Source organism: Mus musculus, chromosome 9 (genome assembly GCF_000001635.26).
Source record: "Mus musculus strain C57BL/6J chromosome 9, GRCm38.p6 C57BL/6J".
Lineage (NCBI taxonomy): Eukaryota > Metazoa > Chordata > Mammalia > Rodentia > Muridae > Mus > Mus musculus.
Window position 1 is genome coordinate 37,491,590 of NC_000075.6, and position 25,521 is coordinate 37,517,110.

Consider the following 25,521-nt stretch of genomic DNA (forward strand, 5'->3'; position numbering starts at 1 on the left):
AACTTTTAGTCTTTTGGGATTATGAGATGATGCTGGGTTCTCTGATACCGTAGCAGTTAACAGACAAGGAGGGATGACAAATGTTTGCTTTTGATCAAGAAACTCAGACTCTGTTAATGTTGATATTTTCCTCCAGAATTAAGGACAAGTTCTAGTCTGGTCCCTCCACAAACCAGCATTCAGTAGGCACTGAATAAATGCTTTGTTCATCTGAGAAAGTAGAGAAAGAGTTTTGGAAGGTATTTTTTTTTTTTTTTAACTTTTTGTTGCTGTGATAAAACACTGACCAAAACCAGTGTAGAGGAAAGGGTTTGTTTGACTAACAGCTTATAGCTTAGGGAAGCTAGGTATTTTAGTTTACTATTGCTTTGAAGAGATACCATGACCAAGGCAATGTATTAAAAGACAGCATTTAATTGCAGGCTTGTTTACAGTTTCAGAGGGTGAGTCTTGGTCCAGGATCATCATGGTGGTCCAGGTCTGGCAGCAGGCATGGCGCTGGAGCAGTAGCAAAGAGCTTACACTGATTCTCAAGCAGGATGCAGAGAGGAAGAGATTGGCTTTCGAAAGCTCAGAGTTTACCCCTGGGGACAAATCTCCTTCCTCAAGACCATGCTTCCTAATCCTTCCCCAAACAGTTCTACCAACTAAAGCCAAGCGTTTAAATATGTGAGTCTGTGGAGGCCATGCTAATTCAAACAGCCTCACCAGGGCCGGAGCTCAAGGAAGGAGTCTGTAGGACCTGAAGCAGAGACCACACAGGAGCACCACATACTGGCTGGCTTCCTTGGCTTGCTCTTCTACCTTTCTTTCTTTCTTTCTTTTTTTTTTTTTTTTTTTGGTTTTTCGAGACAAGGTTTCACTGTATAGCCCTGGCTGTCCTGGAATTCACTCTGTAGACCAGGCTGGCCTCGAACTCAGAAATCCGCCTATCTCTGCCTCCCAAGTGCTGGGATTAAAGGCGTGAGCCACCACGCCCGGCTCTCTACCTTTCTTTCATAGTTCAGGTGTACCTTCCCAGGGATAGCACCACCTACAGTAGGCTGGGCCCGCCTATATCAATTAGCAATTAAGAGACCGCCTTACAGACATGGTTACAACTAGAGGCATTTCCTCAACTGAGTTTCCCTCTTCTCAGGTGTATCTAGGTTTGTGTCAAGTTGATACAAACTGTGACTGAATGTATAAAAATTTATATAAATAAATTATAGTAGTGTTATTGAAAATTAAAAATGTGGACTTTGGAACCCAATTTAAAAAATATTGCATTAAAGCTAAGCTTTAGAAGGCTGAGGAGTTAGCTCTGTGGTAGAGTGCTTGCCTATTTTCTGTAAGGCCATGGAGTCAAATACAAAAAAACCTGGTAATGAAATGTCCCCTAGCTCTATCCTTTTAGAAAACTGTGTGAATGTGATCTTTAGCACAGAAGCAAAGAGTCACTGAGAGCAGTCATGAGCTAGCTAGCTGCCCAGGGAGTAAAGATTGTAATTAGGAGAAGTACAACGCTAAGTGTTTAGAACCTTTGACCCAAAAACAAATCTCTAGGCCCCAGTTTTTAGAAGTGGAAGTTAGAACAGTAATGTGGAATTGCCATCGTGTCCCTATTGATAGAAATGCAAAAAGGAAATGTGCAGGGGCTGGAGAGCCAGCCCAGAGAGAAGTTTACAGCCACCTGTAACTCCACCTCCAGGGAATCTAATGCCTTTTCTGATCTCTAGGTACCCATAGAGACACAGAAGGCTGACATACACAAGTACACCGTAGGCATGCACTCATGCACGCAAATGAAGCAAATCTGAAAAAAATCCAGTAATGCCTTTGTCTTTAGTTGTGCAAAATAAATGAAGATCAGAAAGTTGTTCTATCTATCTTGGGAGGGGGGGATGGTTTTCGGAAGTGGGAACTTTTGAGATAGGATCTCTCTGTGTAGCTCTGGCTGTCCTGGAACTTGCTCTGTAGACCAGGCTAGCTTTGAACTCAGAGATTTGCCTGCCTCTGTCTCCAGAATACTGAGATTAAAGGATGGGCTTAGCAGGGCAGTGGTGGTGCACACCTTTAATCTCAGCCCTTGGGAGGCAGGTGGATTTCTGAGTTCGAGGCCAGCCTAGTCTTCAGAGTGAGTTCTAGGACAGCCAGGGCTGTACAGAGAAACCCTGCCTCAAAAAAAAAAAAAAAAAAAAAACCAGAAGAGAGAAAAAAAAAGGATGGGATTAAAGCTACCACTGCCTGGCTATTTTGGCTGTTTCCTTCCTTCCATCCATCCATCCATCCATCCATCCATCCATCCATGTATATGAGCGCGCTGTAGTGTCTTCAGACACTCCAGAAGGGGGTACCAGATCCCATTACAGATGGTTGTGAGCCACCATGTGGTTGCTGGGAATTGTACTCAGAACCACTGGAAGAGCAGTCAGTGCTCTTAACCGCTGAGCCATCTCCAGCCCGGGTTTATTTTAGGTGTGTGAGTACACCAAGTGAGCGTCTGGTGCTTGCAGGGGTCAGATGAAAGCATTTGATGCCCTGGACCTGGAGTTATGGATGATTGTGAGCTATCAAGTGGGTGGGTGCTGGGAACTGATCCCTGGGTCCTCAGCAAGAGCAGCAAATGTTTATTACTAAGTCATTTCTCCAGCCCCCAAACCAGGGAATTCTTGTGTAGAGTAATGAAGCTTATTTAAATGTACGCTCAGAGGTGGGATGTCAGTGTTAGCATGTGGTTAGTATGTGGAATTGCCCTGGGTTTAATTTTCAGCATTGCAGAGCAAACAAAACACCTTAACAGGATGTAGGCAATACTGTATATATTGTCCAATCCATTGCTTCCTTGCAGTGTTCTCTAAACTATTCTTACAAAAAGCAATCAACAAAAGCCTTAATAACAGAGGCTCACAGAGAGAAAGAATACCACATGAGTGACTTATATTTCTTCTGTAGTATATTTGAAATTCCTATAAGCATTTAGTTATGTAAAGCCAGTAAAAGGTATGGACCGATGGTTCAGGGGTTAAGAGCACTGTTCTTTCACAGGATCTGGATGTGGACATTCTTTCACAGCATCCACATGTAGGCTCACAAACATCTCCTTTCAGGGAATCTGATGGCCTCTTCTGGTTTCCAGGGGCACCAGCTACACAGTGATGACACGGACATATATACATGCAGGGAAAATACATGTATATTTTAAACAGGGGGTGTAGGGTGTAGATAGAGATAAATACCAGTAAACTTTTTCTTTTTTCGTTTTTTTTTGAGATGTGGTTTCATATAATGTAGGGTGGCTTTGAACTTGATATGTAGTTGAGGCTGGTCATAAACTTGTGATTCTCTTGCTTCTACCTTGTGAGTGCTGGCATTAATAGGAAGGTGCCACCATGCCTATAAATAATTTCATGCTCTAATAAATAATTTCATCTTGATTTGAAAAGATGAGTAGTAATCAGTTTTTACACTTAATTTCTAACATGGAGTCACTGGCCTTCCTCCTAAAAAGGCACTGGAAAGCTGACTCCTATCCTAGCTCCTCACCCAACTACTTTCTTAGAGTACATTACTTCTCTGGCTGTACTTGTTACTTACACAACAAAAATATTAAGATTATAAATATTAATAATGGGGCTGGTGAGATGGCTCTGACTGTTCTTCCAAAGGTCCTGAGTTCAAATCCCAGCAACCACATGGTGGCTCACAACCATCCATAACAAGATCTGACGCCCTCTTCTGGAATGTCTGAAGACAGCTACAGTGTACTTTCATATAATAAACAAACACATCTTTAAAAAATATATTAATAATGCTTGGCTTTTGTTACTGAAGTTCAACTTTTTAATATTGTTCGTAATTATATTTCTGAGCTACAGTACTTTAATTGAAAATTTGTTTAGAGTTTCATTTGATATCTGCCATGATGTTGGCATTTGTTCTGGCTTTTGGATAAATAGATGTGTTTAAAACTGCTTTACTACACAGATTGTTTATTCTGAAATTTTCTTATGTTTTTGTTTGCCAGAAGAAAATGTGTTTGCTGACAAATCCAGCCCAGTTTTGGAGTCAGATAAACAAAGATAGAGGTTTTTTTTCTTTTCTTTTTTTTCTTTTTCTGTTTTCTTTCTTTTTTGTGTGTCATTTTGTGTATATTGTATGATTTTTTTTCTTATAAAACTTTCCTTTATATGTTCACTCACCAAATGAACCTTGAGTGCTTGTTATTTGTGGGGCTGTCTACTAGACAGACGATGATAGACTACAAAACACCCTGTTAAATACAGACGTCTCCTGTAATCTGAGCACTTTTACTCCAGCTGCAGCTTGTATACACACACTGAAGAGTTGAGAATGTATGAAACAACTCAAGTGATGGTTGATTAAGTGGCACCGGACTAAAGCAGATTGTAAGTGTAATAGCTTCAAAGGGGAGCCATCTTCCCTCAGTAGCTCAGTCATCCTCAGTAGCTGAAAGATCTGTCTTGACTTAGGATCCATGAAAGCCTTCACTTCTGAGCCAGATGCCACATTCACACTTCAGTCAGTTAATCTGATACACTGCAAACCTCATTCTCAAGGCCTATATTTTTGGGTGTTTTCCAAAAATTTGCCTCTAAAGAGTTGGCTTTATGTCTCTGAACAGATGTATATGTCTAGCTTTGCCTGAAGTTGAAAGGCAAGGTATTGTGTGTGACCTAACAGTCTTGCCTTTGCTGTGTCTGTTCCATGCTGATTAACCATCAAACTCTTCTGGCTAGCATACAAAACAATTTTTGGGATGTTGCTTGCATTTGTCCATCAGTTGTCATTACATTGGAATACATTTTGCATTTAGCACCCAAATTACAGTAAAGCATATTTGGCCTTTTATTTCAGCTATGCTTTGTTTGTGAGAACCAATAGGTCTGAGATAACTTGGAGCCAAAAGATGCTTAGTTCCTTGTAAAAGCCTTTTAGTGGACTGCCCACCCCAAGGACTTTGCTTTGGTGTTTGTAGACAAGACTTTTCTTCTTTGTGTTGAAAGATTTCCAAGAAATGTTGTAAGCCACATAAGTAGATCCAGTGAGACAGTTCTCTTATTGTTTGTTACATGTTCTGATTCTGTTGTCTCCATCTTACTATCACTTGAAAGTTTGGGTGTTTGGGACTGGGAATGTGGCTCAGTGGTGAAACATTTATTTGCCTAGCATTGTAAGGCCTTGGGTTCTAGTCACAGTACTGTTAGAAACAAAAACAACCAGTAAAATCTGTTCCTATGTGTAGAGTATGGTGGCAAAAGCTTATAATCCCAACATTAGGGAGATTGAGCAAAAGGTTAAGGCCAGCCTGGCTCTATAGAGAGGTCAAGGTTATCCTCGTTATCATTGCTCTGTCTCATGGATCTTAAGCTTGGACTTTGAGCTTTAAAGATACAACAAGCTCCCACTAGAACTGTGAATGAATGGGATTCTCAATTATTTATTGGCCTTTTTAAAATTATTATTTTAATGAAGAAAGTATCTGGGATTGGTGTCTTACATTTGTAATTCCAGCACTTAGGAAGCAGAGGCAGGAGGATTGCAAATTCAAGGCTGGCATGTGCTGCATGAAAAGTGCCAAGCAAATCTGGGATACATAGAGAGACTCTATATTACTGTTTTTCATTGTTGTAACAAAATGTTCTACAAAAGCAACTTGTGGTTGGAAGGGTGCACATTGGTCACAGTTTGCAGATGTAGTGTGTTGTGTCAGGGAAGTCATGGCAGCAGGAGTTTCAGGCAGCTGTGAATGTGCTGTCTTCACAGTAAGGAAGCAGATGAGTGCTGCCAGTCAGCTTGTTGTCGGGCTTTTTCTCATCCTGAGACCTCATCCCATTGGAGAACGGCATTCAGTTGGTTTCCTTCCTCAGACCTTTTTTGGAAACACTTTTGCAGATACATCTATAGTTGTGTTTCTATAAGTAAGTCTAAATTTGGTTTTAAACATCACAAAATACAAACAAGAAAAGTAAAAGAAAAACATTTATTAGTGTAAAGATATAGCTGGTCATATAGCTGTGGTAGAAATACTTGCCCATCACAAATAAGCATTGGGTTCCTTCCCCAGGACAGTGAAAGGGTATGGCAGAACAGTAGAATCTTAACAATTGGGAGTTGGGGGCAGGAAGTTCAGGCGCTCAAGGTCGTTCATTCTTGGCCATATAGAGAAGTCGGTTTGGGTTACATCAGCGCCTGTCTGAAAACCAAAAAAGGAAAAATACGAAATAAGCTATGTAGTATAAACATTTCTATCCAGTAAAATTTTCTGTGATGATGGGAATGTTTGTAACTGTTAGTTCAGTGTGATTGATATCAGGTACATGTGACTACTGGCCCCTCAGAATGTGACTAGTGTGTCCAAGTAACTGGGTTTTAAATTATGTTTAGTTTCAATTAAGTTCAAACTTTTAAATAGCCTCTTTAAACTAATGGCTACTGTGTTGAATGTTGTCGGAGTATTAAAACACTCTAAAAGGATTCTTTTGGACACATACTCAAGACCTCTAAGGGGAGGTCAGAATTCTTTTCATTTGTCATATCATTCTATTTCTCTACAGGGACAACTTTGAAGTGGTTCCCTGTTCGAAGTGGTGGGGATTTTAGGCCAAGAACTAAAAGTATTCTAAACTTAAGTTGACTGGGGCAAGTATTAAGTTTTTGGTTTTGGCACACAAAGTCCAGGAGGCCTTTCTGTGATATAATAGAAAGGCTTTACATCTGTATAACTACAGGTGCTGTGAATAATTAAAAAGGTACCAGAGAGACTACAGCAAAAATTTTGTTTAATTTAACTTAAATGTGAATAGCTGCATGTTTCAGTGCTGGTATATTGATTGGCCAGGGCAACTCTGGAACTAATGATATCAAGCTTTTCTGCTACAGAGTCTGCAAAGACTTCGAAATTCATGCACTCTCTAAAACATTTGTAGGTAAATAGTAAACATGTAGATTAGGGGCTGGAGAAATGGCTCAGCAGTTAGGAGCATTTGTTGTGTTTACAAAGGACCTTGGTTTAGTTTCCAGCAACCAACCGCATAGTAGTTCACAGCTATTCCGTAGCTCCAGTTCCAGAGGGATTTGATGTCCTCTCTGACCTCCATGGGCACTGGGTAGGTGGTGCACATACATGCAGGCAACACTCATATACGGAAAAAGATAAAATCTAAAAACATTTAAAATTTTATAGGAATTACTAGGATATATAAAATACCCTTGTTTGGGATGCATAAGACAAAAATGGGTGTAAAATTTATGAATAATGTACTCTGAATCTGAGAACTCCTTATAATATCCTTGTTGGTAAGTGTTAGCAAATTTATGGAGTAGGAGATGATTCTCATTATGTTTGAAGGAAGCAAAGTCTCAGACCCACTGTTCCTTTGGTCATTCTAAATTTAGAGGTCAGACCTTTATTCCTAAAAAATATGGTGGGATGATCCCAGTCTTCAAGGTTTTTAGGTCCCGATCAGTCAGCAGAGGAACTACGTAGTCCTGGGTATCTTTTGAATATCTTTCTTACCTAATACAGTGGAACTCAATCCTTGAGATCCAGGCTTTAAGTAATGAGATCTGAAATAGAGACCTTAAAGTTTGATTCCTTACAGTACAGTGTGAGCCTTTACCCACAGGACAGGAGTTAGACGCCGAGGAACTGGTTGCTGTGCAGTGAAGTGTGTGTGCTGCTGTTGGTATTGATACATCGCTCACTGGGCTCTATGGTTGAGCTTCAGCAGCAGTTACCCGAGGCTCCAGACTTTACCTGAGGTAACAAGATGCTTAGTTAGGCACAAGGCAGCAGAGTACATGAGTTGTTGGTGTGGAGCTCAGGAGCAATGTAACCTGGATTCTTCTAAATAGTGAAAGTGTTCCAAAATTTTTAAGTGATTTTAAAAGAGTGCCTTTTAGTTGAGGAACAACTTGCTGTGTAGTATATGGTGAAGATGTGGCTTAGAATCAGGGAATGATTGCCTGGTAGTGTTATAAAGAACCATCTGAGAGTAAGCTGGTAATTTCAGGATGGCATTTGAATGAATGTGTCAGTTCTAGGTTATATTTTTTATTATTAGCATATTTTTTTGAACTGTAGTTGTGTAAATATAATGCATTGCATTCCTTAATTTTAATTTTAAGAAAACCTAAAGTTGTACATCTGTATTTGACTATTACACACAAGAAGAATATATTTTACTTTGGGAACTAGTTTATTACCATAACATGTACATATAATAGAAATAAATTTTACCAAGTAATAATGATAGCTTACACTGTATAGTGCTACAGTAATGTAGCATTGAGCACATCCCACAGACTGTTCTATGTGCTGACACCCTGCACTTTACTCCAGTAGGTGCTGCCCTGTTTGAACATGGGCAGGCCATCTTTGGAGCCTCTTTAAAGCTCTGGATGTGGAAACACCTAACTAGACTGTGCTATATTCTCTTTGTTGCCCATGCATCACACTCATTTTCCTTCTTCCCAGTCTTTGCCAGTGTTGCTTCCCCCGTAACTCCACCCGAGGCACCCCTCATGCTTCCTACCTGAAGCAGAGTCTCAGTGGTCTCCAGACATTTTGCACCTAAAACTGGTAAGAGGAAAAATGAGAGGAAGGAGGACACTTACAGGGTCACATTGTCCCCACATACTTGGGACATGGCAGAAGAGAAGAGCTGGAAGGACAGGGGAAGGGAAGACAGCTAACAGCTCAACAGAAGCACCTTCCTCCATGTTCCACTCCCCAGGCTTTACATTTGCACGAGATGTTGCCCGACTTCCCTGTCTGTGTGAGTACTTCACACTGAGAGTTTTGTGGCTGTGGTTCTTTGCTCTTTTGCGCTTTGATAGAGCACAGTAGGTGGTAGTCTTTGCCTTGGAGAGTCTGCAGTAGCAGGGAGCCATTCCCAGGGTCATGAAGTAGCCCAGAGATACTTGAGGCCTCCTTGATAAGGTTTGCTATAGGATAAACTGTACTGGCCAGGAAACCACCTGTTACTCAGTGCCCATAGGCTCAGCCCATCCCTTCTTCTCAGACTTGGCCATCTTCATATGTCCCTTACTTGGCATCCATCCTTCTGACCTAAGCTAGCTTCTGTTCACCCATCTTATTAGGCACCCTCTTGCAGCACTAGGATCCTCCCTCCCCCACGTTTCTCTTCTACCCCCTCTCCTTGTTGCTCCTGTCTCAGGCAGGGAAGCAAGATTTTGCTTTGTAGCTTAGACTGGCCTAGAACTAACTGTGTGGCTCAGGTTGGTCCTGAACTCCTGATCCTTCTGTCTCAGCTTCCTGTAATGCTGAGACTACAGCCTGGTACCAGTACTGTCTTTACTAGAGTAGTTTTTGTTTTCCAGTGTTCATTGTCTCTTGGTTCCTATGTGAGCAGTTTTTCATTAGCACTAAAATTAACTTCTGGGGCTGGAGAGATGGCTCAGCGGTTAAGAGCACCAACTGCTCTTCCAAAGGTCCTGAGTTCAAATCCCAGCAACCACATGGTGGCTCACAACCATCCATAATGAGATCTGATGCCCTCTTCTGGTGTGTCTGAAGACAGCTATAGTGTACTTACATATAACAATAAATAAATCTTTAAAAAAATAATTAACTCCTGAACCCATCCTTAGTTACATACAAGATGACTCATCTGAGCTATAATCCCAGTACTTGGGAATAGAGGAAGGGAGAGATCACCCTTGGCTATATGACATGAGACCCCCATCTCAACCCCATCTCCTCTCCCCTAAAGAAAAAGAAGACCTGAAAGATATAGAGCTGAGATCAGCATTTTTTCATTATACTCTTTGTGAAAATTTTATTAATTTATTAGAGTGTGTATATGTATGTTTTGTTGAACATTCAAGTGCAAGTCAGCATGACAGCTTTCGGGAGCTGGGTTTTTTTCCTTTTACCAATGTGGATCTCAGAGATTGAACTCAGCTCTGTCAGGCTTGGTGGCAAATGCCCTTGTACTCTGAGCCATTTAGACAGCATTGTGCTCTTACTTTTTTTTTTTTTTTAAATGTAAATCTTTTTTTTTTTTTATTAACCATGTAGTTGCTGGGAATTGAACTCAGGACCTCTGGAAGAGCAGTCAGTGCTCTTAACTGTTGAGCCATCTCTCCAGCCCAGAGTTTTTATTTTATACTTAACATTGTTTATTTTCTATGTATGGACATCTTGCCTGCTTCTATGTTTGTGCATCACATGTGTGCCTGGTGGCTCTAGAGGTCAGAAGATGGTGTGTTTCAAGGATCAGACTTAGGTCAGCTGACCCGTGAAACAGGAGCCATCGCCTGCCCACTCTATGCTCTTGTAGAGTTTGGCCTGAAGTCCCAGATTCTCCAGTGGAACACTTGGTTTAGTGAAGGGTCAAGGGAAGTAGATAGTAAGAAGAAAGGAGAGTAGTGACGATCTGGAGGTCACGTGATGTGTCAGGGGAGTGGGGCTTTATCCTTACCTAGCAAAGCATTTTAAGCCACCTAGTGGCATGGTTACTCTTCATTTTATACCAGTCACTGGCAGTAATGTGAATGAATAGAAAGGGTAAGAGTGGAGGTACGAAGTCATTTTGAAATTCTTGCAGTGAGTTAGGCAGACAGAGAGCAGCAGTAATGGAAGCTCGGGAGAGGAAGAGTTCCTACGTATCTGGCACAGTTCTTAATGTGTTGGATCTTAACTTGTTCTGGAACTGCCTGTCTACTTTGCCAGTTCTTAGCTGGGGGACAGATGACCTCATGGCTAAGTGTTAGGCTTCATTATTCACAACCCAGTGAGACAGAAATAAGAGCACCATGTTAGGACAGCCCTGCCCTATGGCCTGGAAGATACATTCTCTTAGCCTCTAGTATGTCCAGTTTGGACAGATGTGGACAGAAGTGATTATCCTGTCTTCTTTTCTAGCTCTTTTTCTTTGCCAGAGGATAAGAACTAAAATGCAGATCTAAGTTTTCAGTTTTAAAAAATTTAAAGTATTTTGAGACAAGATAGTCCTAGCAGGCCTAGCCCTCACTAGGAAGATTAGTTTAGCTGTGAAGTTAGAGCAATCCTCCTGTCTCTACCTATGGAATGCTCAGATTATAAGAGTATGCTGCCATGTTGGCCAGATTTCATATATTGTCATACAAATATGCTTCTATTACTAGGCTAAGACACATTAGCACAGTGGTTCTCAACCCACGGAGAAATGGCCATTTCTCAGGGATCACATGTCAGATATTTACATCACAATTCATAACATTTTCAAAATTAGTTATGAAGTTGCAACAGAATTTCGTGGTCGGGCATCACCCCAGCCTGATGTATATTAAAGGGTCACAGCATTAGGAAGGTTGGGAACCACTGCATTAGCAGTGTTTTCCCTTTGTCGGAAAGAACAACCCCACCTCCACCACTATGGAAAATGTCTAGAAAATGAAATAAAATGGGAAAGAGTTCAGTGTTCAAAAACAACTAACAAGTACTATTAATGCCATCCATCCATCCATCCATCCATCCATCCATCCATCCATCCATGCATGAATGATTCTGAGGCAGTGGCTCACTGTGTAGCCCTGGCTATCCTGGAGCTCACTGTAGACCAGATTGGCCTCAAACTCACAGAGATCCACCTGGCTCTGCTTCCCAAGAGCTGAGATTAAAGACATGTACCAACAAGCCTGGCAGTGCTTTAGATTTTAAGCAGTTTTCATGGTCATAGGGATAAGAACATACTTAATTTTCTCATTGTAAGGGGCTTTACGTACCATACTCTTATTCTGCCTACTTTTGGCATTGCAGAAACTTCTGTGTGTATTTAAAATGGATGCTTAATGAACCAGTACCTCTTATGTGTGTGCCACAGTTATCTGGAGTTTGTGATCTGTGCTGAGCCCCTCCACTGTTGAGTATTAGATGAACAATGTTTGCACTTGGAAAAAGACATATATTTAAATCTTTGTAATTATCATGTACTTGTAGTTTAGAGTCCTTGAGAGCCTGTGGAAATACTTTTTGTTTTCTTGGCACTAATCAAGTGTTACACTTTCACTTAGGATGTGCTGTTAAACCTGTGTGAAATAATAACCTGTGTCTGTTCTCGGGTATTCGAGGAATAACAGTCATCACTTTGGTTTTCTGTGTGTGTTTTCAGCGGTGTTAATGAAAATGTATTTTGAGTTAGCAAATATCATTGATTCAGTGTAATTGATAGAGTAGATAGGAAGTTGTTTACTTCTGTGTTTGCTAGTTGCCATTCCTCTGTGAGACTGCTTCATTGTGATAGCTCAAACTCTTGAAACTTACAGTACTTTTTCTCTTTAGATTACTTCATTTATTTGAATAAGCCAAATATGTTTGTAAGTGATACTAATTAAAAATAAAAGTTCATATCAATCAAAAACTGCTTTTATTATTTATTTAACTTATAAATATTTTTCTCTACAAGGAAAGATGGGTTGTAATTTATAAAGAAGACTGTGTTAGGAGAGCAAGTCAACCTTCTGTGTGTTATCTGAACTGCCTAGACATAATCTTAAGGGATTTTTATTCACTCACCCATCAAAAATTTGTGGAGCCATTTTCATATGCCAGGTATTGAGGGCACTGGGGGAATATATCGATGAAAAGAAACTTTTTTAAGACCGCATCTCAGCTCAGGCTGACCTCATTGTGTAACTCACTATGTAACTGATGGCTATGAGCTTCTAATCTGCCTACCTTTGTTTCTCAAATTCTAGGATTACAGGTCTGTATCACGGTGACACCTGCTTACAAAACAAAACAAAACTGTAGATCCCACATTCTAATAGAAAATGATAATTATGTTCTTACAATGCTGGGGATTGAGCCTAGAGGCTTGCATATGCTAGGTAGGCACCCACCCTGTCATGTTCCCACATATCCTAGTCCTGAGAAAATAGGTATATTAAATAGCTAATTCAAACCAAGTGTTTTACTCTTGTAATTCCAGCATCTGACAGTAGGAGGCAGAAGAGTTTGAGCCCAGCTTGGTTTCATAGTGGGATCTTGCTTCAAAATAAGTAAGAACACTTAGCTCAGGACAAAAGCACCTCAGATGGATATCTCTGATAGAGCCTTATTGGCCTCAGTTTGAAAACCATACTCTGCACTTTTGCATAAGGAGTGGGGTGCTTGGCTTTTGGTTTTGTTGAGAAGGTTTTTCATGCTTTCTAAAACTTCTTTTGCACATCGTGCACATCCAGGTGATGCTGCGATTTCCCTGCCTGAGCAGCAGAGTGCTATTGTCCTGTCAGTGCTTAGCTCAGAGAACCCCTCCTCTTAATGCAGGGTGTGCAGTGTCCAGTCGTGAGCCAAAACCCTTCATTTCTTCTCTTGCTGAAATTAGGAAACAGCACTTGGGCTCACTGAGGTCAGTAGTGTTGTGCCCGTCTCATTTTCCCTTCATTTAAGTAATGCATCCGTACCACTACACTCAGAAAATAGAGAGCGTTTTACGTTCTTTACTCTAGCATGACCACACATCCCCAAAACGTTTATATTTCAACAAGACAAGTAAACCTGCTGGTAATTTCAGTATATTTCCATGTGGCAAAACCAGGAAAGAGATGATTTTATTTTATCAAACTCCAAGAAAATATATGGGTCATTCATGCACCTTATTTCACTATTCATGTTGAGTTCCCTTGCGCTTGCTTCTTGGGAATATGTTGCCAGTGAGCAAGGCTTAATTCTCTGGGTAGGAAGTGAGGTGGCTTTTCCTCCTTTGTTTATATGTCAGTATGTTAATTACATGTTACAGTCATGCTAAGCCTACAAACAGTTGGAATGGATTGGTTGGCAGAGCTGGATGTTTCTGAAACTTGATTCTGGGTAAAAGATAATAACAACATCACACGCCTTCATCTAGGTATGAAGTCCTATTGTATGTTGAGCTTATGTTACCAAACAAAATTATGTTAAAATCTTAAATACTGAAATGGGAGAAAGTCAAGGTAGCATTTCTGTAACATGATTGGTGTGGATTAGTTAAAACTCTTGATTGCTTTTTCCCTATATAACCCCTTTGGCTTTTGTTTTTTGAGGGGGGAGATTGTTTTGTTTGTTGTTGTTAGGGTTTTGTTGTTGTTTCTTGAGGCGGGATTTCTCTATGTAGTCCTGGATGTCCTGGAATCCATTCTGTACACCAGACTAGTCTCAAACTCAGAGATCTGCCTGCCTCTGGCTCCTGGCCTCCTAGTGCTAGAGTTAAAGGCATGCACTACCAGTGCCCAGTGACTCTTAATGTTGATTGCTGCAGTAAGGTTCTTTTTATAGAGATGAAGGTGTGTTGAAATTGAGTCTTTTTATGTAGTCCTGACAGAGAGGTTCATTTGAAGGTGTCATTCTCACTTTATGCTTAGCTGTGTGCTTTTGATATAACACTTTAATTTCCTGCTTTGCTCTACTTGACTTTACCTTTATTCATAAGCCTTTCTGTATACACAAACTGTGGTTGCATCATTTTGTAATAATTGTAATAGCTAACATTTACTGAATGAAAGCAATTAGTTATATCACTTTAAATGCTCTACTTCTCATTTAATGCTCACAACAAATCTGGGATGGGAGCACTGTCCTTAACTCTGCTTACAGATGGAAAAATTAAGGCACAGAGATTAATTTGGATAATGTCACAAAGCTAGCAGCTGGTGACAATAGAAAAGCATTCTAGTTCCAGATCCTGTGTTTATAACAACTTGGTTTATTTCCTCCTACAGATCACCGGCCCACTTTCTTTAAATTTTGACAACTGCAATAATGTTTTTGGATCATAAAGCATAAATGTAATACCAAAACCATATAGTAGGATCCAGATGGACCCACCAGTATACTTACATATTTTATTCTTCTCTCTTCTCATTTCTGTCCGTCCCCTCACCCCCCTACATAGGGTCTCCTATAGCCCAGGCTGGCTTCACACTCACTATGTGGCTGAGGAGGGTGACTTCAACTTCTGTCTCTTTAGTGTTGGGATTATAGGCATTTGATACCACAGCTCACTTAAGAAGTGCTGGGAAGCAAACCCAGGACAACATGCATGCTAGGCAAGCATTCTACCAACTGAGCTATATGCTCAGCCCTTGGTATTCCTATTCTCTCTCTCTCTCTCTCTCTCTCTCTCTCTGTGTGTGTGTGTGTGTGTGTGTGTTTGTTTGGGATTAAGCTCCGATCCTTTTAAATACTGGACAAATGTCTATTTTTCTCAGAGCTAATTTTCATCATTCAGATTTTTGGGAATAAATTTAACAGATTTAATTGATTTAACAGCCTGCTGTATTCTTATATTATGATGCTAAATCGTCTCTCAGTTGAGATTATCTGTTGATTGCAAATGTTGTGTGCTTGAACAGAGAAATACAGTTATGGTTACTGCTCTAGACTCATTTGGTTTTGAGCCCTTAAAAAACTCTTGTAAAATGAAAACTGGCACCACATCGCTAGAGATTGTTTGAATTTAAGACGGCTTTTTGGAAAGCTGTCATAGTTGGACATTAAAGTCACAAAACTTTTACAATGAAACTATAAAGATGGCGGCTGGAGAGATGGCTCAGCACTTAAGAGCACTCACTGCTCTTCCAGAGGTCCTGAGTTCAAATCCCAGCAACCACATGGTGGCTCACAACCATCTATGAGAAATGGTGCCTTCTTCCGGTGTGTCTGAAGACAGCTACAGTGTACTCATATACATAAAATAAATAAGTAAATCTTAACCAAAAAAAAAAAAAAACCAAAAAACTAAAGATTTAATGTGACAATACACTGCCTGCTGTATTGAGCATCCATTTATAGAGAGACATATCAACTGCAGATGTGTCAAGACAGATGTGTCTGAGCTTAACAAAAGGGCACATTTCATCTATCACATGAAAAGTGAAATGCCCAACCATTAATTACATCTGAGTTCCTCAGCACCCTTGCTTTAAAATCATCAACTTAAAAACATTTTATTTTATGTTGATGTGCCTCATATGTATGCAGTGTGAGAGGAGACCAGAAGGTGGCATCAGGTCTCCTGGAGATTAAGGGCTGTTGTGAGTTGCCATGTGGATGCTGGGAATTGAACCTGGATCCTCTGGAAGAGGAGCCGGTGCTCTTAACTGCTAAGCCATCTTCCCAGGACTCCATAAACTTTTTATTTTTAGATCCATCTTTATTATCAATATCACATTTCTTTTCTTGATATGTATCAAAACTTATGGTGAACATTGAGTTTTGGGTTATAAAAGAGGACTTAACAAAAAACACCAGTTCTGCTTTGGAAAGTTTTAAGGAAGCATTTAAAACACGTGTGAACATAAGATCAAAGTCTTTATTGTAGAAGATGCGTTGCCATGTGCTCACGTCTTCAGTGGATGGTGGTGGCTCTTAGGCTGTCAGCTCCTTAAAGAGGGTGAGCTTGAATTAAAGCAGAAGAAACATCTGCAAGGTACAATTACTTTTGACAGTAAAACCAGGTAAGTATGGGGCTTCCTTGCCAAAAGATGCTATAGATTATGGCCATTGCCTCATGCTTTCTATCATTTACTGCATGAGTAAATGGTTGGGGGCTTGACCCCTTAGAGATAATAACAGAGATGAGCTGAGCTGTAATGAATACAAGTTGTGTTACACACAACGGAGTTTTTGTGAATGATAGACGTGTACAAAGGCAGTCCTATAATCCCCATTATAATAGAGCCAAAAGTTTCTTGTCATCTAATTAAGTTATTGTAGCTGTCCCTATGTCCTATGGCAATGCATTCATTATGCAACATGTTGTGATGCTGGTAGACAAACCATTCAGTTGCCAATCAGTAAAAGTATAGTGCAGCCAAGCGTGAAGGCTACGTGTGTAATCTGAGCACTTGGGAGGCTACCCTAGTTTGCTTGCTCCCAAAAGCAGTTTGAGGAGGAAAGGGTTTACTTCATTTTTACATCTTACAGTCCACCATGAAGAGAAGTCTTAGGAACCTGAAGGCAGGCAAGGCCTGGACAAGAGAGCATGGAGGAGGAACACTGCGTATTGGCTTGCTCCCCCTGGCTTGTTCAGCTTGCTTTATTATACCACCCAGGACCACCTGTCCAGTTGTGCTGACCAGAGTGGGCTGGGCCCCCACATCAGTCATTAATCAAGAAAATGCCCCATAGACATGCCCACAGACCATTTGATACAGACACCCCACCCCCATCCCCCAGTTTAGGTTCCCTCTTGTCAAATGACTCTAGCTTGTAGCAAGCTGACAAAAAGTAACAAATAGGGGAAGGCTGGCTGATACAGGAGGTTTTCCATGAGTTACAGGTAGCCTGAGTTACAGAGTGTCTTAGAAAACATAAAGCAATAATAAAGAAAAAGTCACACGGTGGCCCATGTAAGTGTGGACAGTGCCTACATAACCCTTGCCGGTGACAGGGAGCTGCTGGTGGTGGTGTAGGTGCTTACCTGACTGTCATTGGTGCATAGAGTATTAAAAGTCATCCCTGGTAGCGGAATGCCTTGCTACACTGCCTGCCCCTCCCTCGTACACTGGTTAAGAGCAGTGATATGCTCATGCCCATTAGGTTTGAGTATAATTTCTGCTAATGACAGAACTCTTAGGAACACCTTTATTTTTCCTAAGATGGGATCTCATGTACCTCAGGCTGCCTTGAAACTGACTGTGTGACTGCGGGTGACGGTGGATGGGTGATGCTCCTGCCTCTGCCTTCCAGCGCTAGGATCACAGGGTGTACCCACTATATCCTATCCTGACCTACATTTTCTTCCAGCGTCCTAAACAACTCTAGGTTTCTTTAAGGCAGAAACTTAGAGTAAACTTAAATTTGCTTATTACTTAATTTTTCATAAAAATGGTAAGAGATCTAATGCAGTTGTGGCTTATACTTTATAGCTTTACATCTTTAGAAGTGGCTACATCTTGAGTTAATGTTTGGACCTAGAAATCTTTTTTTTTTCTTTTAATTGTGTGTGAATGTTTTGCCGGCATGCATGTCTGCACTGTGTATGCGCTGGTTGCCTTCAGAGGTCAGAAGAAGGCATCAGATATGGGATTAGAATTACAGACAGTGGTAAACTGCCATGTGGGTGCTGGGAATTGAACTAAGGTCCTCTACAAGATCATCCAGTGCCCTTTGCTGCTGAGTCATCTCTCCAGCCAGAGGCCAGATGTCTTGATGGAGGATTTCTAATAGCTTTAGTTTTTTAGATGAGCTATTATGGATGTCAGGATTGATTTCATAAATGCATAAACTTATTAATGGAAACACTAAGTGTGCTAGATGGTAGTTTACAGTAAGAAAGCTAGTACAAACTAAGATAATCACATGGCCAGCATATGAAAGGGATAACGTGGTCTGCTATTTAGGTTCTTTTTTTTTTTTTTTTTTTTTTTAGGTATTTTCCTCGTTTACATTTTCAATGCTATCCCAAAAGTCACCCATACCCACCCCCCCAATCTCCTACCCACCCACTCCCCCTTTTTGGCCCTGTCGTTCCCCTGTACTGAGGCATGTAAAGTTTGCAAGTCCAATGGGCCTCTCTTTCCAGTGATGGCTGACTAGGCCATCTTTTGATACATATGCAGCTAGAGTCAAGAGCTCCGGGGTACTGGTTAGTTCATATTGCAGTTCCCTTTAGCTCCTTGGGTACTTTCTCTAGCTCCTCCATTGGGGGCCGTGTGACCCATCCAATAGCTGACTGTGAGCATCCACTTCTGTGTTTGCTAGGCCCCTAGGTTCATTTTTGCTTTTTGTTTTGTTTTGTTTTGTTTTTTCGAGACAGGGTTTCTCTGTATAGCCCTGGCTGTCCTGGAGCTCACTTTGTAGACCAGGCTGGCCTCGAACCCAGAAATCCACCTAGGTTCATTTTTTAAGATTATTCTTGGAGCTGTGCCCCACAGTGTGCATGTGGATGCCAGAGGACAACTTTGTACAGTTGGTTCTCTCTTTCTACCTTTGTCAAAGTTCTGGGATTGAACTCAGGAAGTCAGGCCAATTCAGCAAGCCTTTTTACATGCTGAGCCTTCTCTTTGACCCACTTGTTTCACTTTTAAACTTTGAATGAGTGGAAGCCTGTATTTCAGCAGCAGGGTAACGTTATTACTATAAAAGCCTGTCAGGATTTTTGTTGTTACTTGGGTTTTATTGTTAGGGGAGTGGTCTTAATTTGGGGGCATGATTGTTTGTGGAATAATTAGTTCATAGTTTGTTTGTTTTTACTCTTCTCTAAAAGACGTTTAAAAGGGGAGGAATGGCTCCCTCTGCCATGCCAGAAGTATATTTGTGATTGTGCTTCTCCCCTCATTATCACCTATTAATAAATTAATGACAATGCTAATGTTATCTGAATAACACTTGGAGTCAGAGTCTGGAAGAGTGAAATACTGAGAAAACAAAAACAAATAACCCTGTAAAAAGATGCCAACATAGCAACTTTAAAGGAGTGCTTTTCTGCGGTACTATCCTCTATGTGCAGCACGCCCTGTTTAACATTCCCATTTGTTAAGTACGTCCTCGGCTTGCCTAGGGTCTATTCAAAATCTAGCATATGTGTCACTTGCCAAAGATTTCCATGGTACCTGCCACTTTCGTTGGAGTTTTTCTGTTTTGTTTTGAGATGGGGGTCTCAGGTAGCCCAGAATGAATTTTTTAACATTGCTATTGTCACTTCAGAAAAAACAATTGTTGTTTATCACATAGAAAAAAGTGCTTTAAGTGTGGTCATGCACACCTTTACTCCCAGCACTGAGGAGACAGAGGCAGGCAGACCTCTTGAGTTTGAGGCCAGCCTGGTCTACAAGATGAGTTCTGGGACAGCCAGGGCTACACATAGAAACCCTGTCCAAAACAGAATAAATATATAAATAAACAAATAGATTATTTGTTTGTTTATTTATTGTGAGCTTTATTGAGATTTTGTTGGTGGGAGGAACGGGGAAAAACCCAGTGCTATGTATCATGCCTGTGGATCCATCTTATGGGAGGCTGAGGTGGATGAAGTTTTGGGTTTAGCCTGGGCAACATAGGGAGACTTTGTGAGAAGATTATGCTCAGGCCATGGGTATGGCCATGGTGCCTTTACCTGCAACCATCTTTCTGGCCCTCACTGTGCCAGACTTTAGAACCTCGTCTGAAGTCTGTCATATAAATTAAATGTTCTTATCTTAGACTTCCTAGTACATCTTTGATTCCTGCATGGCCCTCTCTGTGCCATAGAGCAGGCTGTTAAGCAGATGGGCTCATCAGGGAGACCGAGGAGTTTGTGATGTGTGCATTTTTCCAAGGAGGGAATCCTAGGTCATTGCAGGCTTAGAATCTCTCCTCATAAGAAAAAGAAAAGCGAAATGTTTAGAATTAGGAGGTTTTTACTCTTCTCTAACATGCAGAACCAGGGGAGCAAGAAATAAGTTCCTGTATTTTTCTCTTTGTCTTTTTTCTTTTCCTTTCTTTTTTTTCCTTTTAGATGGTCTTAAAGGATTTAGTCCATTTGCGAGAAAATCCAGTATACTACTGAGAGTTTTGCCCTAATGGTTTTGTTTTAGGTACTTTCTACCCCAAAGTTGAAGTTAGATGTCAAAAGATGTGAGTGTAAATTTATGCTGTTTTGTTTTGTGTGTTTTTCTTTTTTGAGTTAGACTTATTTAGCTGTAGCTCTCTTGGAACTCTAGTAGATGAGGCTGGTTTGGAGCTCACAGAGATCCTCCTACCTCTGCCTCCCAGTGTTGGGATTACAGGCATGCGCCATCTACTGTTGGTATGTTAGGAGAGCACTGTACCAACTGAGCCTCAGGCTGTGTGTGTGTGTTGCTTAAGATCGAACCCAGGGCCTAATAATATACTAGGCAAGCATTCCACTGAGCTGTGTCCTCAGACCTTTTCAGTTTTTATTTAAACTTGTTTTGTTACCTTAGTTAAGAGCCACTAATAATAACTGTAATAGGAGTTTAAAGGAAAAGGATCTATTTTACAGAGACTGCTTATTTGTCTTGGTCAGAGGTATTTGTTTGGTGGGGTTATTTGTTTTCTAGAGACAAGGTCTCACTGTACACCAGGCTGGTCTTAAACTTGCAGCAATCTTTCTGCGCTGTGTGCTGGTATTATAGAAGTGAACTGCCATGTCCAGCTTGAAATGTTATTTTCATGCTTCTATAAGAAAAATAGTTACTGGAGATTTACATCCTGCCTAATTTCCCCACTTTTTGGTGGTGTATATGAATTTATTTATTTATTTATTTATTTATTTATTTATTTTTTCGAGACAGGGTTTCTCTATGTAGCCCTGGCTGTCCTGGAACTCACTCTGTAGACCAGGCTGGCCTCGAACTCAGAAATCTGCCTGCCTCTGCCTCCCAAGTGCTGGGATTAAAGGCGTGCGCCACCACGCCCGGCTGGAATATATGATTTTTGAAGACTTGTCTTACTTAATCATTTGAGTGAGAGGAGTTTTGGATTTGTCCCATTCAGTTGGCTGTTGGGTAAACATGCAGGGCATGTTTAGTGTGGCCAGTTTGACAACTCCATTTGAAAAGCTGTGTGATTTTTTTTTCTTTTCCTTATAACCTTGTTTCCTACTATTATAACTAAGCTGTCCTCCTCTTAGGGTCACTTTACTTCTCGTGTGACATCTTAGACCAGTGAAGCCAGTGTTTGCAAGCAGCACATTTATATAGCTGTTAAGACTTCTGCTCCTCCTCATTGTATGCTCTGTTCCACTTGCTGCCAATTCTGGTAAAGCAGTGGTTTTGTTATGGTGACTGTTGTATTATATGACGTGGGTAAGTTGCCAGTAGCAGTTTTCTTGGCCTATGCCTATATGAGCTATTAAGTTTGCCTTCTCTATTCCCAAACCAGGGAAGAACTAACTAGCTCTTTCCACTTTTTAAATGCAAGAGCAGGGATTAGAGGACACTGAAGTGAAAAGCCTAAATTTCACTCTTAGAGTAACTTAAAAATGTCAGGAAGGGCTTTGAGACCACTGGCCCTGCTTATAGATCTTATTTTCCAAGCCTTTCATTATTTTATTTGCCCTTTTCTGAACTCTACAATTTCCCTCTCTTGTAGCTGGTTCGATGCCCAGACCTGAATGCTGTGCTCCAGCTGTGGCCTCACCGGTGCTGAATAGAGAGGAAGAGCCACCTTCATAGCTTACATGTGATTCCTCTGCTTATACAACCCAATACTGGATTTACTTACTTTGGCAAGATAGCTGCATTGTGCACTGTATTTAATGTTCCGTGTACTGTAACCCCGGGTCTTCCTCTGCATTGCTGCCGTCACACCCTCAATCCTACCAATCTAAGTCTCCCGCCTTTGTTTGCCTGCCCTCCTCCCTTAGACTCCTCATGCATTCATGCACAATGAATGTCATCTTTTTATTCTCTGATTCCCTTTTACTTTAATCTCAAACTCTTGACAAGACTTTTACTCTGTCCTATAAATTTTCAGCAGTCAGCCAACCTCCCTCCCCCTGCTTTGGTAATGGAACGTTCTTTTCCGCTTGTAGCCCTGAAACCTAAGCATTTGATATGGTGGATTGAGTAAGCATTCTGGCATTTCTGAATCGCAACGACTGGTTTGGCCCCTTGAAGTTGTTACCTTGCTTAGTTCTGTCTAGATTTCCTTGACTCTTTATGAGCTCTGTCTTGGTGGATAGTATAGTCTTACAGCTCCTCCTCCAGGGAGATGAAAACGTACCACCAACATCAATGTACCAGAGAGATTTCTCACAGTAAGGAAGTTAACTATTATCTTTTACTAGAGTAGCCTTTAGTAGTCTTACAGTTCTCCAGTTGAAGGTGAACTTGCTGTACATTTCTGAGATGAGTGAGGTGAATGAAGCAGTGAAGCAAGGTCCCTCAGTGTCAATGGACTGTGCTTCACCAAGCAAGCCAGCCAGTGGATCTTAGTGGATTTGGTAGCTGACTCAAATGGGAGCTGCAGCCTCATCTTTCCTGCACTCTGGAGCGTCATGATCTCTGATTTAGAGAAGTTTTTTAGTTGGTTTGTTTAGGATTGTTGATACAGCCGCCCAGTCTTTTAATGATATGCTTTGATTAAGCATTTAGAGGCTAGTGTATTGTATAATCTTTTCTGTGGGTGGTAAGAATTGGAAGGTCTCCAAATGTCCTTTTTATCTATGTGTAAGCTCTCAAGTGAATCCTAGTGCATCTAAGGGTAGCAGTTAAGCCGATATTTGAGTCCTCTCTGTCCCCACCTCCCATCTTAGTGGCTATGCCCTGTTTAAACAGACTGCCCTTAAATTTGTGGTATTTATTAGACCTACAAAGTACTGATTACATGTATTTATATCTGGAAGGAGAGAAAGTTGGTTTGGAAATCTTTTTAATGCAATATGAGTATATCAAGTTAGACATTACCAAACACCTGGTAGATGTCAACACATTGTACTAATTTTGAACATGTGTCACAGGTGTATACTACAAGTAAAAGGTGTTTATAGCTGTCAGAGATTGCTGGTTTCAGTATTCACAGTTACATAACCAAAGAAAATTGTAAGCTCAATTTGGTGGCTTGGAAAAAAATGACTTTTCTCTGGTTTCTCCCCATGTATATTTTAAAAACTTGCTGAATCTATTTTTGATGAGAATACATGTTTGCAATATAGGAAGAAAATGGTAGAGTTGCTGTGCCTTTCCTTGTAAGTATGGCACCCTTCTTGGAAGGGAATGTCAGTTTGGTTCCTTGGCTTCTGGGGTAACTCTCAGTGACCATACTGAGTGGACTTTGCTGTTGTAGGGAGCCAATAAGTGGTGAGAAGGGTAACGGTTTCCATCTCCATTTATGGTCTTAGGAGGGGAAATGGACAGGGTTGGGTCTCTATTTAGTCTTTGGAGGAGTCAAGAGTGGTTGGGGTGTTCTTGGAGGCAGAAACTAGACATTGTAAGATAAAAATAAATTGTCAGAGGCTGTTTGCACTTCAGATTCCGATCTCTGCGAGGGTGAAGGGTGCTGGGAAAGGGGCGTGTATGTGAAGTCAGATGATACTTAAAGTGCTTGTCTCTTTCCATCGGGAGATTTGACCATGACACATATTTTCCAGGTTTTTGTTTCTGGATTGTTTAAGAAAGTTTTGTCCTATGGGGTCAAAATTTTCTGTTACAAAAAGAAAGCCAAGATGATTTTTAAAGAGTTTATGCAAAGCCTCAGTTTTCTGTAAGGATCGTTTGAGGTGGTGGGAGAGATATTTTGAAAGGGAGAGTGGGTAGATGCTCATTTGGGGGTCCAAGTTGTAGGTGACTGTGTCTGAGGTAGATCTCATGGCTCATGCTTTTATTATTATTTTTGCCTATTTGGATTTCTGACCTCAGGGAGCAGACTTTTAAAGAGTCCTGAGGAAGTGTGTTTGTAGATTGTTAACTTTGATTTAAAGATCCTGCGCATGGAGATCCATAAAGTTCCAGACTTGTTTCAGTTTAGTGAGAATAGGTCATATATTGGTGGATGGAAGGTAATCTCTCCTTTAGGAGAGTCTTATAGTCTTGGTAATGCTTATACGTTAGGTTAGAGATAAACTAGTTTTAGCAGCTAAGTTAGAAAATATCTAGGAGCCACTAGGGAAAGGGGGTTTTGTCTCAAGCAAATTCTGAGTGAAACCCTGTTACAGAGAAGGAGGAGACAGGAAGGAGAGCAAGGCATTCAGAGACAATGCACAGCCTGGACATGGCTGGATGTTTCAGTTGAGAGTAAGTCCTTGATGTACTTCTGATGTATCTGGGAAGATAGTATGAGTGTACTATTAATTTCAGGAACTGAGCCAGACTGAAATATATAGTAGAAATAAAGACCATTAAAAAAGGAAAGAGTTGAACAAGGCAGGTTATTCAGGTTTTGTTTAATAAGAGTTTACATAAAGCATTTACTCGCTGTACCAAGTAACAGAAAGACATGAGATGACTCCTTCCTCACCCTCCCTGAGAAGGACTGTCAGCCTTGTTTGTTGGTTTGTTGGTTTGTTTAGCTGGCAGTGTGAGTTGGTAGGTTAATAAAATGTAGGTATTAGTGTACTGTTTTTTGGTCATGTGTCTAAGACTAGGGACTTACGACAGACATTATTTTATTGATTTGATTGCTCCTTCAGTTGTAGACATTTTTACCGTGACAGAGTAAGTTAGGAAGGAACAGACTCTGTAAGTGACCTGTTTTGTTAGCTACTTCGTCTAGGCAGCTGTTTTTCCCCTGTACTTAACTAAGAGTAAGGAAGATGTTTTCCACTTGGGGAAATTCTTCTTTCTGTCCTCTTTCCCTCACATTTTCCAAATTCTGGGCACCATAGCAGCTCTCTCTCCTGTGGCAGGTGTACATCCTATTGGCTGGCTGGTATTTCTTTTTTTCCTCCCCCTTATCCTTTTTAAATGGGGGAGGGGGCATAAAATATGTGTATTGGATACATGCAATAATGTTGTAATGTTTCTTGTTGTTTTATATAATTTTATAATTGTAAATTAATTGTTTGAATTATAACATGTTTGAGTAAATGCTAAATTAGTATTTTTCTAATATGATAATGCATTTGAAATAGTATTCCTGTAACAATGTGT

The 25,521-nt window shown here is 40.7% G+C and overlaps 1 protein-coding gene across 11 annotated transcripts in view; it reads left to right on the forward strand.

The window, feature by feature from the left end:
* Window positions 1–25,521, forward strand: part of Msantd2 (Myb/SANT-like DNA-binding domain containing 2) — a 38,582-nt gene that overhangs the window by 4,058 nt on the left and 9,003 nt on the right. For 4 of the 11 annotated variants that reach the window (XR_003947870.1, XR_003947871.1, XR_003947869.1 and 1 more), the window contains one exon: window positions 22,025–22,114. The exons of 4 other annotated variants lie outside the window; for them this stretch is intronic. Coding sequence is in view for 1 of the 7 variants with exons in the window: in XM_017313315.2 (XP_017168804.1) it covers window positions 22,025–22,081 (57 nt within the window). In the remaining 6 variants the exon portion in view is untranslated. Of the gene's footprint in view, window positions 25,447–25,521 lie in introns of those variants that run through there. 3 more of the 11 variants (XR_003947872.1, XM_017313315.2, XM_006510232.4) reach the window with 2 other exon arrangements.